Here is a 15828-nt window from a genome sequence, read left to right on the forward strand (position 1 = left end):
CTTAACAATTGTGGAAGTGACACATTCACTTTTTCCAGTCATTAATTAGGGTGCATTCGGAAAACCTAACTCTACTCTGAGTGTGAGTGTTCCGCGAGGCATTGCAAACTCCTTTTCTTTGAATTTACAAACATTTTGTTTTCAAACCCACGTAAACCCACAACCCTCGCATCTTGTTTGTATAGCTTCCATCTCATCCTGCCTGAAAAACACTCTGATCCGGGTGCTCAGTCACAGTGGCCGGAGGTCCCCCCCCCACACACACACAGTGTGTGGTAATTTGAATAACTGAACGGCACATTCCAAAAATACTGTTAGTTTCCGAATAGTTGGAGTGGAGCAGAGCATGCTCAGAGTGCGAATGTGCCCAAACCTTGGCCAATAATAGCAGCTCCACTCTTTCCCTTGAAATTTAGTGCAGGAGAGGGGCGCACATCTTTGACATTGCGGAAGTAAAAATAGACTCGTTAAGACTCCATACAGATATTCATGAATGAAATACCATGACATCCCCCAAACAAATATCAGCGGAGCTCAGAATCTACCTACCTACATCACTTGCGTCACAACTTAGATCTGGTTTCACCTGGTCTAAAGTCTAGTCTTTTTTCTGTCACCAAATTGTTAGAATGTCAAAGTGCGAAAATGAAGATGTGACAATTTTTACACTGAGCTCATGTACGCTGTCTATGAAAATATAAAATAACGTTAAATTGTGCAGAGTCACTTTAGGAATTGTAAAAAAAATTATAGCTTCAATTTGTGATTTATTCAACTTACAGTTTCATCTGTTTTTCATTTCTTCAGAAGGGCCTCTGCTATCCGGCTTTTATTTTAGCATAAATTCACAGACAGCATGTTTCAAAAACATATCACAATAGTGACGGCAAATATGAATTGCGATCATAGCTTTGTTATTCATTCCCATCTTCACTGTCTAACTTCCTTTCAGCCCAGGAGTGCAATAAAGCAATGTGTTTGTGCTTCGCCAAACGACAGCCAGCCTTGACACTGTGCCAGGTCTGTCAGATCCAAACAAATGCAAAGACCTCAGCTGTGATACCATGAACACGATGAACATGTGCAATGCGTCATACAGTCACAACCTGTGACGCACAGTACTAGCCTTCTTATTGGCTGTGATATCACCCACGCTTGCGCAAGTGAAATTGAGGCACGATCCCATTCTTTAAGAGCCTGTAATCAAAATTGTCTGGTATGGTCCATCACTACTCTCAGGCACTGAATATGCAAGTATTTAAATTTACAACATAAATTTACCATGCAGCTTAAAATTATAATTGCAAATATAGGGATATAGTATATCAAAAAAGTACTACTGGTATGCTTTTATTTTATTTTCTAAATCCTACATTCTACCATGTATTTGTCATTGTACACATTAACATAAAGATTAAGTGGTAAAGGATGCATTAAGTAAACACTTTTAGAAAGTCAATATCACACAGCTGGGAGGTAAAAGTGTATCCATTAGACAACTGAGGAAGTTGTCAAGGGAACCGGCAGCTGTGGCTCTACCAAGGCCCAAGTGCTAATGCAGTTTGACACCAACGCTGTTAAAGTCAATGAGATATATGCTAAATGGACAGGCTATATGGGAATACAGTCTGCAGATGGTAAAGGCTACTAAAAGGGTAGGATTAGCAATTTAAATACCTTGTTCTTTCTGCATGTGAACGAGCCACCAGGGAGTATTGATGCTATCACCTTTCCTTTCTACATCACACATGCTGGCCCATATAGAAACAGTTTGCAGACTTCCTTCATTTTGCTCACATTCCTCTCACTCAAAATACAATTTCTTTCAATGACACACAATTAACAGCATTAGGTTAACAGCAATATGAAGCACACGAACATTGTTAAGTTAAAAAAATATATGTATATATTTTCAATACTGTCTAATTCACAATTGACCTTTAGCAAACTATGCTCCAAAATAGTCAAGGTCCGTCAATTCTGATTTTTTGGGGGTGAAATACGATTTTTTTGAGTAAGCATTCACATCACATATTAATTGTATCCGCAAAGTGATCAGCATGTATAGAAGAAGAGACGACATCACTCATAACGTTATTTTTATGGAAGTAAATAAGCATGGTCAAGCGTGTCAGGGTCATGGACATTTTATAAGTCTGTTGTCGGGGCTCATCTTTTGATCGTCTCATATCGATAGAGGAGGTAGAAATAATATTTTGAGAACATGAATTGAGCCTTTTCGATCTCGAGCATCTGACAAAATTGTGTTGCTCCGTTCTTCGTCAACGCCCCCCCGTCATCGTGGGTCCATAATTTTTTTAAAAGTCTGTCATTTTATTTTAACCATGCTTCTGTCCTCACTCCGTCACCACTATTTTAGGATCGACAGATAGAGGTGGTCATTCTGTAAGTACTGACGGACTGTCTGTCAGTCACAGACTAACGATTACACCGACGGACGAAAACCGTCAGTGCTTAGTCTATCATTTTTTTAAAGGTTCTCGTCATTCGTCAAAAAAACAGTTTGTCAAATGCGACGGAATGCTCACCTCTGTCAAATAACATATATAATATTTATTCAATGCGGTGTACATACCCATTGGAGTGGCAACCCCATAGGCTTGTGAGTCAATAAGTCCTCCGATCTGGGTGAGGTTGCAGTTGCGTTGTATGGCAAACTCAATGCTTGTCGACTCCATGAGGAAAGCATAATCTGAGGTGAGTACTCTGTGAATGCCTTCTTCAACATTCTTCACCATCACAGAATGCCGCCGACTGCTCATAAATTCCCACATTTTATCGTAAGTGGAGATCTTGGTTTTCTGTGAGGAGACACAATTACAGTGTGAAATAAATAGACAAAAACATTGATGTAGTCTTTATAGTGTAATGAAACATATTTGGCAACTTGTGTGGAAATAAACACCACTGCATTTGGCAGTAGAACCACATAGTTTCTCTCAGCCATTCTTCACATAAAGTTTATAATCATAATAAAAAATATGTCGTTTTGTATATTTTTCAACCATTAACATTGCTTCATCAAAAACAGCAAGTTATCTAAGACAACATGGATCATAGAACATGCACAGTAGTTCCTGGATGGGAAGGTGTGCAGCTAAGGAGCCGCACCAGCTTGGGCATAAGCGTGTGCTTCCAATTGTATACCTGCTATCTTATAGAACGAATACAAGGGAACATTACTTTTTTGAGGAGCCGATTTGAAGGCAGTTTTGAAGCCATTTGAAACCTAATTAAGTCACATCTTCAAGGTCCCGCCCGCCATTATTGTGTGTAATGACTTTTTGTGGCTGGTCGATATTTTAGATCAACTGGCTGATTTGTGGAGTGCCTATCAGAATCTTTTGGAGTCACCCTTGACAAATCAGGCGATTGAGCATGCAAGCTTCTGACTGCTGATAAGATGAAAGCAGTGGCTATGAATACATGGACAGATAGATAACTCCTATATTCCAAAACAGGCAGACAGCAGAGGTACATCACCACATGTGTATACCTAAACAGTTCAATAGATTTGCGATGTTAGACAAGGAAAGGTAAAAATAATAACCAAGCTCCAAAAATAAATTGTAATCCTACTGCATATGAGTGATTCTGAACATAGACAAATATAATTGAAATAGTCTTACTTAAGTAAACAAAAGTATCTTTCATGAAATTGTTAAGAATGAATAGAGGTTTACAACTGCATTTCTTCGTTCCGTCTTTGGATAAACTTGTTAAAGCTTTACAATCGTGTTTTATATGCCAACATTCAAGCCTATAAATTCCATTGGAGCAGTTAAATATGACACAAAGTGCACCTGTCATTTTGTCACATAAGCCTTTAAGCCTTTTAAACAATGCCTGCAATCTTTACAGTTTACAGTTAGGCATACACTTTTGCACTAGCATACAAAATTTCAGTGGCCGCCCATTTCCGTTGGGCACGTTGCTTATACAGGCAGCCGATTGCCCGCTAACCCAAGGAGCCGCACCACTGATGATTGGCTGGCTGGTCCACATGACTGAAATACTGAATTAATGTAGACAAAATGGCAGCTTCAGTGGGTGTAACTGGGTTACATAAGGAGCGTACGTTAACTGCGGCAGCCTCCGTCTCCTCCAAATGCAGATCCGTGGCCCCATCGTGATGGGAACGGCTGCCAGTGAACATCCACTTAATGAATTTGATTGAATTCTATTGTTTGTGGCGCTGGCATAAACAGCGTGGCATCTTCATTATATTATATATTTATTATATTGATATTTTCAATGGTCTTAAAATTGCATTAATTCATTCATAAGGATGTTAATTGTATGTTTAGGCAAAATGCAACCGTTTTTTTTTTGGGGGGGGGGGGGGGGGTCTAAGCACATATCCTTGGGAAGTGAATGAGAGTAATGTGCTTTCGGGCATTCAGCATATGGATTTATGTAGCCTTGAGAACAGCACACACTGGTCCTTGTCAAGATTCTGTTCGCTGCTTGTCAAAGTGTTTTGCATATTTTTCAAAGGCCCTTAATCAAAAGCATCCAGAGAGTGGAGGAAGATGGTGCATGTTTTTTGTCTGCACAAACAACAGCTTTTTCCCCCCTTTTATGTTGCCTTCTCCCCTGGCGTTGTTGTACAGACACTGTTTATGATACAGGGAAGACACGAAACAAAATGGCTATAATAGGAATTGAAATTCTGCACTGGAAGCACACTATATAGTTCAGCTTTGAATACTCAACCAGCAGAAAAGTTGACTATTAGAGCTGCAGATCAGATGCGGATATAGTGTTGAAAATCAATGTTGCATATTTTCTAATTTCCTACCCATTGAGGTGGATATTTTACCTGAAGTGGAATAAAACTTAAATAATAGAATGTGCATATAATGCAAATGATAATTCAGTCTTTCCTTTTAAATGTACATTTGAAATTGATGAACATTTTATTTTAATTTGGTGTCTTGTCTACACAATGGATAAATCACAATTTTTGTTCCCCCCATTGTGATTTTATATATACCACACTCATCATGTTTCTGTGATGTTACTACACAATATGTAGAAACTCATTTGCCAATATTATGTTTTTAATACTAAAATATAATTAATGTTATCCAGTTATATTAAAACAAAAACAAAAAAGTAGTAGTTATTTACTTGAATTCCTGGACTATTGACCTTTTTCTCAATTTTTTTTGTTACCTTGATTGAGCTGTTTTAAATTACGGAATAAAAAGGGCAAGTCAATCTGAAATTCTGTCATTTGGAAATCAAGCCAAAAGCAGGTTTCAGTATGACATTTTTTATCCAGAATTTTTAGGATTCGGGCATATACGCCACCACAATTATTATTATTATTCCATACAGTAGGCCTACAGAATAGACAATAAAGAAAATGCATTACAATTTCGACTACCAATGATATTTTTAGGACTCCTAACATAATCAAAATGCTAAGAATCTCTACAAAGAAAGATCCTATTAAATACGAGAGTTCGCCAGTCATCAGTGCAAAAGATCATTATAAAAAATGCAGCAGTGTGTGATTAAATATATAAAAAAATGGCATGTACATTAAATAGAATATTACCTGACAATGCACAATGACAGTCCTGATGATTGGATTTGTATAATTTTGTATTATTCATGATCACCATTTTTTTTGTTACTCTTCTCCCTCCAGTATCATGAACACCACCTCCAAAAGTTTCCCCCGATTTAATAACCACACTGTAACTCCTACTTTTTTTGTGGCTCATGCAAAACGATCTGATTTTTGTAAAGCCTGAAGATTTGGAGACATGGTCAACTAAAGGGGTCCTGTTTTACACATTAACCGCCATCTCCTAATTATACCCGCAAGATAAAAATCCAGCCCACCCTTTAACAAGATGTGATTTTATTAGCTAACAAGCAAGTATCTACAGCAGTGGGTGTTTGCTATTAAATTATTCAGTGTTGTTGGAGCAGAAGTCCACAGGGAGTTCTGCTCGAGAGACGAGCGAAACGCTTCCATGCTTCAGAGACTATCCCAGGCAGACATTTACATAATTAGCCACCATTATACTATTTTCCAGCACGAGTCGGTAATTACCTAAACTGTAAGTATTTTGTAAATGTTTTTCCTGCATGTGAATTGTGATGCACATTATTTGTGTGTACTCTGTACTGCCACTACACTAACCATCATCATAACGGTGTGCTTTTAACACCTTGATAAGTGCATTAAGTTCAGTTGCCCTCTGCATTTGGATGGCTTCATTATTCAAGTGAAGGACTTAACAGACAAATACCATGTTTGCTTTAAATACTTGTATCTGTTTATTATTGATTTATTCAGTTCAGTATTCATTATGTATATCAGTTTGAAGATAAAAAAGATTTGTTTGATTATTTACCACTGAATTAGTCAAACGGTACCTGTACAAATCTCTTGCTTTATTATGCCGTAAACTTAATAAGGCAGAGTATACAGTACATACCACGAAAAGTGTTTGTTTCCAACCCCATTTTCTAGAATGGAATAATTTACTTTATAGGCGGTAGGAGTGCAATACATACATTGTGTTAAATGTGAGGTCTAAAACTGACAATTAACCCTGTAAAGCCAAACATCATATTAAATACAAGACATTTTGAGCCCTCTATTTCATGAGTATATTTCCCCCCCATTAAAAACCTGATGTATATGATCTGACACATTTATTGCATGGATAAGCCATTAGGGGGCAGTGTCACCCAGTGTGATGGCTTTTCCAGCAACCTTGCAAGATTGCCCCCACCTATACTTAGTAATAGTGGAAAATGTTCTTTCTGATTTTTGGAAATACTAATATGTTTGTTTATTATTATATTTTTGACAGTTATAAATGTACGAATTTAAAGCATTGTGACCAGATGATAAATATGACACAAATCAAAATACTGTATTTACAAATAATCTGAATTTTCTCTCATATATTTCATGGTTCAGGCTTTATAAGGTTAAATGCTCTGTATCTACACTTCCTTCCCACTGTATTGGACAGCGAGCTCCAGGGGGTTGGGGGTGGGTGGGTGATTGGGGGGGGGGGGGTAGCTCATCCAAGCCGGTTTCTGGCAGTAGGCGGGGTAAACCCTGAACTGGTTGCCAGCCAATCGCAGGGCACACAGAGACAAACAACAATCCGCACTCACAATCAAATATGGACAATTCAGAGCGCTCAATTAACCTGCCATGCATGTCTTTGGAATGTGGGAGGAGACTGGAGCACCCGGCGAAAACCCACACAGGTACGGGGAGAACATCCAAACTCCACCCAGGAAAGCCGAAGCCCGGACTCGATCTCACGTCCTCAGCACTGGGAGGTATGTCTGTTTAATTGTTGGCAAATTCCAGCCTGGACTTCCTGTTCTAAATTGCTAAAGTGGTCCCTATTCTCTATACTTGAAATTAAACAGTAGACTGTGATATCTTCACTGTCTTGAGGATGTTGTTAATAGGCTGCCTGCTTTGTGGAAGGGGCCAAGGGGCTCGGGGCTCGGGTGCAACGTCAGCTACAGAAGCTGGTTCAGGGACAAGCAATGTTACCTCTCCGGCAGGGAGGGAGCCTGAGCTGTTGTGTAAGATCGAAAAGTTCAGACTAGATATAGTATAGTCTGGCTCACCTCGATGCATGGCTTGGGCTCTAGAACAAGTGGAAATACTTTGCTATTGGATTTTGTGCACATCAGAGACGGCTAAAACGAACACCATTCACCTTTCATGGATTTGGCACCAGGGCACCCTAGGCTGCAGTTTGATGACCAGTTTTTTACTAGACACTCGGTTGAAAGAAGGGACAGTCACAGATCTGGTGCCATGTTGCGTTGGCTTCGATAGTGGGTCCAGTGAGACGTTGAAAACCCAAAAGAAAGTATGCTGTAATTCTTCATCCTTTTGGCATTTTGACCTACCAGTAATCATTTTCACAAACAGATTATGACAACACCTGGACACAGTTTTTATTTGCGGAGAAACTTCATATGTCCGACCCTTACCAACTTAAATCACACAATTTTGTTTTGAAATTTAGGCCTATCAGATGTCTAATCTGCATCTGTTCAACAAGCACGCCTGCTGCTCACCGCCAACTGTTGGTTTTTAGTTATTAAAAGGGCAGAATTTAAATTACGGTTGTTGAATGATTCATGGTGAATATGGCATTTTTGAAGACATACTGTGTTAACCACAATGTTGTTAGTGCGAAAGCACCTGCGTACATATTTTAATGCACACTTGGATGGACAAAATGTGTTAAAACAGCTGTTAGTTCTCAGATGGCACCATTAGTGGATTTTAAAAACAGTGCTATGACAACATCTATGAGAAAAGTGACTATACGCAGGATAACTGGAGGAATGGATTAGTTGGAGGTTTTAACAGGAGCCTAACCTGAGGAATCATCAGGCAATCTTTTTTTGTTTACTTTTTCCTTTCACATTTTGTTTGCAGCCACTCCTTGTATTTGTGGACATTTGCATTGTATTGAGTGGCTTTACTTTTGTAGCAAATTAAGATGTGTTTCTTGCTCATGTCTTGTTGTCACCTCTAGTGCTCATCAGCCCTGTTCCTGTGTCAACCTATCAGCTACCTCCAACCACGTGTGTCTTGTCCAGGTCAGCCTTGTTGTCCTGTTTGTACAGCTAGTCCTCAACTTACGAACACAATGGGTTTTGAGAGGTTGTTAGCAAGTCGAAATTGTTTGTAAGTCGAATGACGTTACATTTTGTTCACAATTAAATGTTATAAAATTCTTTATTTAAAATAAAATAGTAAAATATGTAAAACATTTTTTTTAATGACATTTTTTAAATTATATATAACACTGGTTCTCAACCGCGGTCCTTGTGTACCCCTCTCCAGCCTGTTTTCCATGTCTCTCTCAGCCAACACAGCTGAGGATCGTTATCAGGCTTCATGCAGAACGGGCTGATTAGCTGATAGTTTAAAACACCTGTGTTGGCTGTCGAAGACATGGAAAACAGGCCCTGATAGGGGTAATTGAGGACCGCGGTTGAGAACCACTGATATAGTATATGCTTTCTATACAGTACATAAATAAATAAAATACATTTAATTACATCCGGCCATCCATCCATCCTATTATCATTGCATTTATTATAATTAATTAAAATTATAATATTATTATAAAATATTTATACCTATTTTAAGAATGCACAATATAAATTGAAATGCGTCCACACCAGACATCAGAGACATGTTGGCGAATGGCGGGCACGGATGCGTGCGGTGCCGTGCCGTGCCGTGCGGATGACGCATTTGTAGGCTATTTGGAGTGGGACACGGTGCGGCACACTTAAAATCGGCACACATATTCACCAACGTTTAAAAATGAATACATTTCTTCGCACCAGCCAATCGGCTTTGGGAACGGACTGCAAAGTCACACACAGCGTCCTGTACAGATATGTAGTCACCCGGAGATAGTGTTAAGTGTTCACTTGTTTAAAACTGTTGATAGCAATAGTGCTAACATTAAGCTTAAGTATTTAGCATGGCCACCAGAATGCAAGTGAAAAAGTGGAAGTGCTCGAGGGGCTCTCATTAAAAAAATTAGGAAGGCCCTTCAGGAGAAAGAGTGGCTCACCTGTAGTGCAGTACTCGGCAGCGCTCTCTTTTTTGATATAGTTTACCAAGCGACCCTCTCCTTGTGCACAATGAAGCTGCCGGTACTCACAAACGGCAGTGAGCAGCAAGACGGACACTCACTCCCGTGTTTGGGGTTTAATTCAACAGACACTTGCTTGCAGCGTTTTTTGTTTTGCTTGCATTTTGCCATATTCTCTCGGCTTGAATTTTTTATATTTCGGCCGAATGCCGAAAATGCATATTTTTGCCATTTTTGGCCGAAAATTTTCAGGGGCCGAATATTCGGTGCATCACTACTGTAAACCGTGTCTTGGACCGGTCACGGGCCATGGACCACTTTGGACAAGGCCGCAGCGGGCCGCACAGTTGAAAGAATTCAAAAATGTATTTGTACTCCCGGTTAATTGATTAGCCGAGGCTTAAAAATATATTATTTTGAAAAGTGACCGGATTCTCTCCGTTAACGATGGACTCTTAATGCATGTCAAGATGCTATATATCTCTGTCCCGTAGCGCTGATGCTAATCAAAAAGTAAAAAAAAACGAGTCAAAAACAGACATATTTGGAAAGTTTCTTTGCAACGGAGAAAAGGCCCAGTGATGAGACAACACAGCAGCCGATGACCAAGAAGAGGGGGAGGGTGACTCTCCCCATCACATTGTTTCTTTAGGAACGTAACGAGGCTTACCTCGCTTTCTTTATATCCGTTTCTCATTGCTCGGCAGAGAGCGAGTGGATTTTCTACGTCACTATGCAATGAATGCATTGCGACGTAAACAACAATGGCGGCGTATGTACAAATAAAGTTTCTACAAAATGTATTAAACTGGAATTGATTTGTGAAAAATAAAAGTCTCATAGTTATGTTAGTAACAAACAAATAAATCATATAGAGCAAAGTGGTCGTTACAGTCGGGGTTCCTAATAAAGTACTTCCAAGTACCTACTCAATCTGTATGCACTGCATGCTGCCTACTCAATAAACAATTACATCACCCATCACCTGCAGTGCTCAAGCAAGTGAAATGCTATCAAGATATATTGCGTGTGCAAACTCACAGCCACAAACATAGCAAAGTGTTAATCACACCCACATTAATAATACGAATCATGGTTATCAATATCAATTGGCTATCAGGCACATGTCTGAGTGCTGTATCACACAGGCGCCTATTATCAAAGACAGGTTCACCTGCGCTTGACGTAAAAACGGGCACATTTCCGTGCCGGGCATGTCTCGTTTACTGTGTTTTAACGACACACCCTTATATTTATGTACCGTACATCCCTTTGTTAAAACTTGGCAATCCCTGTAAGCATTTCCTCCCAAATGTTAAGTGATATAAAATAGCCTGACACAAATTGAGAGAGGATGAAAGTAAATATATATAGATAAAACTAACCTTGAAGAAAGTCATCGTAGCGCCATCCTCTACCACTCCATACTCTATCTTGGTCTGCTTGGCCAGGTCATCAGCGGAGTCAATAGGCGACTCCATCCTCTCCACAGTGAGGAAGGCTGCAAGGTTTGCCGTGTAGGAGGAAATGATGATGAGAGTAAAAAACCACCAGATTCCTCCTACAATTCTGGTGGAGAGTGCTTTCGGCATGAGCTCAGATCCTGAGTGAGAGGAGCAAAGGGAGGTCATGAGATCTAGTTGTGCAGTAGATGAGAGAGAGGGGCAGCATCCTGGCAAGCAGAGACCAGGCTGGGCCTCTGAACCTTCTACCAGGCTTAAACTCCAACAGAAATACACTGAAACACATACTACTTTTAGGGTTGTTGTTGCAGCAGGTTAAGTTGTATCATAATTTTTTTTTTTGAGACACACACCTAGTGACATCACATATGACTTTTAGGAGCAGTGTGGAACCAGACTAGGACTTCATAATATTTGTATGTAGTTTACTTTAATTGATTGACCATTAGACCATTTACACCATCTGTTATACAGAAAAATACAAATCTACTGTATGCGTGGGAGTGAAATTGCTCAGTTGTAAGGAGAAGCCAGAGTTCTGTATAATCCATTTTACCCAAACTTCTTAAGCAATTGAAAGCTGGGATTTTCGACATTCATTCACGGCTGATAAAGAGCCATAAAGATAGGAGGTTAAGAACTGTGTTCTCCACTCCCTCTGTGAGAAACTCAATCTGCATTCAGGAAAAGGAAAAAAGGAAACTGCAGTGCATACGCACTGCTATAGATACAACTGTCAAGGGAACTTCATTTAATCAGACTAAAATGTTAATTTTAAATAACTTTGCTGCATTGGTACATACAAAAAAATCTACTTGAACAGGATGTTGCATACTACAGGGCGACCCAATGGCATGCAAAGGGGGGGCCCAGGGGAACAAAATTCAGCCTGGGAAGATACTCGTTAACGCGGGGAATCCTATTATTAGTCTTTGAATCCTGTTGTCATCGTCGGAGGGGCGGGGGCCGGCATTCAACGATTCCTATTCCTATTCTTCATTTATCGCCGGGGGAAGGATGGCGACCGGCTACTTGCGCCGAATTATATCTATGGACTGGCCTAAAAATGGACTAGTTGTTCGGGAAACTCCCGAAATTCCCGATGGTCAGTCTGCCCCTGTTGCGACTGATGGGGTCCTCCTCGGGGGTGCATCCACAGTAGCCCCCTTTCCACAATCGTTGATCAACGGGCATCCGTTTGTGATTGATGTGTGGTTAAAAATTAAAGCGACTTAAGTTTTTAAAATTTTCCATCAGCAGCGCCCCCATTTTTTTAATTTTTTTTTAGAGAGCATCTATATCTGTTGCTCAACCTGGGCTCCACTGTGCTTTGCATGCCACTGGGATGACCCAAATTGATTGCAACTCATATCTGCAACTGATGACGAAATTACTTTATTCGTAATACAAATTAATTTGATTTGATAACAATTCAGTCCTGAAAATTGGAGCTCCATGCGGTCTACATTTTATTAATGTTAATGTTTATTTTATTTATAAAATATGCTCCAAATGACCACCTTGGTGCCTGAGACACACCTACTTCCTCTTTTATCACTATTATTCCCCTTGAGTGAGTTTCTATTTATTCTTAATTTTGTAAAGGTTCAACTTCAGGTCCATGATCAAAATCTGCCTCAGTGATTCCCCAGGGAATGTCTAGCTCCTGGCTGTGCCTCTAAATCAAATTCTTTGCGCGACAGAATTTCTGACATCAATATTCCAAGCTAACACTCAATCCAGTTTGGATGCCTTCATCTTTAGAGTACAGGTTCTGAATATTTCTTCTGGGTCATGAACATAATGACCAATCTGTAAATCAGATCAAATTGAACTTACTTCGAAATTTTGTCTGCACAGATTTGTCTGAAAATCGGTCTCTAGTACGCCAAAAGTCAAAAGTTGTTCAAGCCATTTTCAGAAAAAGTTACTGAAGGTTCTCTTTATTTCAATACTTCCTTTTGAATAATCCCAAAATGAGATGAATAGCTTTATTAACTATTTTACTGCCAAACATTATCCCAAAAACAATCCCGACAGTGCCAGCCGATTTCGAGCATTTTCACAATTTTTTCAGGCAAACAGAATATTGTGTGCTATGACTACATAAACATGGTGGAAACCATATGAAAAATTGGATTCCATTCTTTCATTAGAAAAAAAGTATGTTTCTACCTTATTCCGTTCTTTAGTAATCACCATTTCAAAATAGGTAAATTGAGTGACATCAAGCGAAAATGGAAAAAATAAGGAGAAAACAAATAGATACATTTTCTGCACAACAGTGACTTTGACACAAATAATTTTTTTCAGTGACGCTCTGTGAATTCGATTTAATGTGGCAAACGCTTTAATCATTCACGTCATCCTTGAAAACGTTCTATTCCTTAAGATCCACCATGTTTTCGTATAATTTGATACACAGGAGCCCATTGAAAAGAGATACAATACTGCTATCTGCTGGCCATAGTTAGTGGGTATTTCGCAAACCAGCGCCGCACAAGACGTTGCACTGCCCATTGAAAAAAAAATGTAGTTAACGTCACTTAACGTTTTTGGCAGAATTCATCTGGATTTTAGTGTACGTCATTGAACGTTTTTGGCAGTAAAAGAGATAATAATAATTTTTGATCAGCCGTGGTATGGGTTGCAATCATTTTGGGTCACCCTGTATTTGTAATAATTATAAAAATCTCATCAGTTAATTGATTGCTGTGGTAATTATTTAAATTATAGGTAACAGCAGTACACTAAAAATACACGAGAGGATGAGAAGACTTGGAAGAACAAATGAAGGTCCATCATGCATTTCCAAAGGGAGCATGGGAGTTTTGTTGTGATAGCAAATAACAAATACACACTTTTGGCCTGATTTACTCAAGGTTTGTGTGTGCAAAAACTGGAATTTGCTTACGCAAACAGATGTGGATGCTGATTTAATTTAATAATCAAGCACACCCAGGATTCTGTCTGCCAAACAGGCAGCGCAGTTCATTTTGCATGGACAAAAAAACCATCATGGATACCTAGAGCTCCACTACAATTTTTACGCCTGTTGCTTACAGCACATGTGCTCCATTATTGTGAATAAACACCCAATTTCCCACCCACTATTTGGAATCTTAATAAATCAGGCCCTTGGTATTCATAACCCATTTCAAATCTGAGAGAGAAAATGAAATAACAAATAATTCAAGATAGTTGTGATGTCCTTTCTAAAGGATGTTGGTTTCTTTAAAAAGCAACATTTTATTTTTCAGAGCAGAATCTTACCGTCATGCAGTAACTGGCACACCAAAAAAAAAAAGGCCGATCCATGAGGTTTGCTGAACTTGGTTGGGGCTGACTGTCATGTACCCAAGGTAACGTCATGACCGAACAGCACTTCCCACAATTTTCTGGGGGCGGGGCAAGCTACCGGGCAGGGGAGCCTCTTTACATTGTGATTCAGCACGGTGCTACGCGGGCATTGTCTGGTCCTCGAATCTAATTGAGCAGCCTTCGGGCCAGATGCCACATCTTCTCAACTAGAGCTGAACCATATTGGCTACACACACACACACCCACACACACGCACGCACACACACACACAGTATACAGTTGATATCCAAAGTCTACACACCCCTGTTCAAATATCATATGTTTTCTCTACTTGATGACTATATTCAGTGTTCCATGGTATATTTACTGGCATGCCTTGTATATTCTTTTTTTAGCCTTTTCCTGGCTGATACTGTTATATAATGAGATCGCGCTGATACTGTGGAAGCTCATGCACTGGACTGTAAAATGTGACCAAAAAAAAAGGAAATGTCAGGAAAAGACTACTAGAATAACTGATTTTTATTTGGGGTTAATTAGAGGCAGCTTAAATGTGAATTTGAATGTGATTGATTACTTCTGAACATGGTCACATCCCCAGTTACAAAGGGGTGTGCACACTTAGAGTTTTACAGATGAAAGGTCCCATTAATGTTGTAAAACGTTTTGAAGTGATTCTAGTTATTTTATATATAAAATAAAAAATTATTTGAACAGGGGTGTGTAGACTTTTTATATCCACGTATACTATGCATTTACCGTAATCACTATTTTGACATAGTAACATGATAAAAGTCTCTATAGTAAAGTAAAAGGGTTAGATCATCGCTGCCACATTTTAATGGTGCCACTAGAAAGTACCGGATTTATTATTATTAGTATTAATTTTATTGTTGTTGTTGTTATAGCTACGAATGAATAATAACAGTTAACTAACTGAACATGAAAAAAAAATGTTGGTTTCAAAATTGTTCAAGTTTTGATGAATCACTTTGTTCATTTGCATTGTAACCTAAAAAAAATATATATATGTATTTTTATTTTTTTAAGAAAATTTGATTAAATAACATATTACACTCAAATTTTTCATGAAAGTTGTTGTTACTTCAAATAATCACATTGACTTCCTATTAAGAATAATCCACTCCTGATGACTGTGGTCCCACTCCAATGTGAACCATGCACCATAATTCATTCAATGCAAGATATTGTTTCTGGAACTACTAGAAACAGTTAAAGATTTTTGTCTTAACTTTGTTGTCCTATCTTACACTCAACTTCATTAAAATGAAAACAAACACATACAATCTGTACATGAATCAATTTCACTTGAAATAGAAAATATTTTGCAGGTAAACCAACATGTCAGACAGAGCAGCTCACATATGTGGGTGATT

The 15828-nt window shown here is 38.9% G+C and overlaps 1 protein-coding gene across 3 annotated transcripts in view; it reads right to left on the minus strand.

The window, feature by feature from the left end:
- grik2 (glutamate receptor, ionotropic, kainate 2) overlaps positions 1-15828 on the minus strand; it is a 153734-nt gene that overhangs the window by 23256 nt on the left and 114650 nt on the right. For all 3 annotated transcript variants that reach the window (XM_086079521.1, XM_086079522.1, XM_086079520.1), the window contains exons 14-15: positions 11033-11250; positions 2597-2822 (exon numbers count right to left, since the gene is read on the minus strand). In XM_086079521.1, coding sequence (XP_085935647.1) covers positions 2597-2822; positions 11033-11250 — 444 coding nt within the window. The remainder of the gene's footprint in view (positions 1-2596; positions 2823-11032; positions 11251-15828) is intronic.

The sequence above is a fragment of the Leptonotus elevatus genome, chromosome 6, assembly GCF_054856555.1.
Source record: "Leptonotus elevatus isolate MCC_2025b chromosome 6, RoL_Lele_1.0, whole genome shotgun sequence".
NCBI lineage: Eukaryota > Metazoa > Chordata > Actinopteri > Syngnathiformes > Syngnathidae > Leptonotus > Leptonotus elevatus.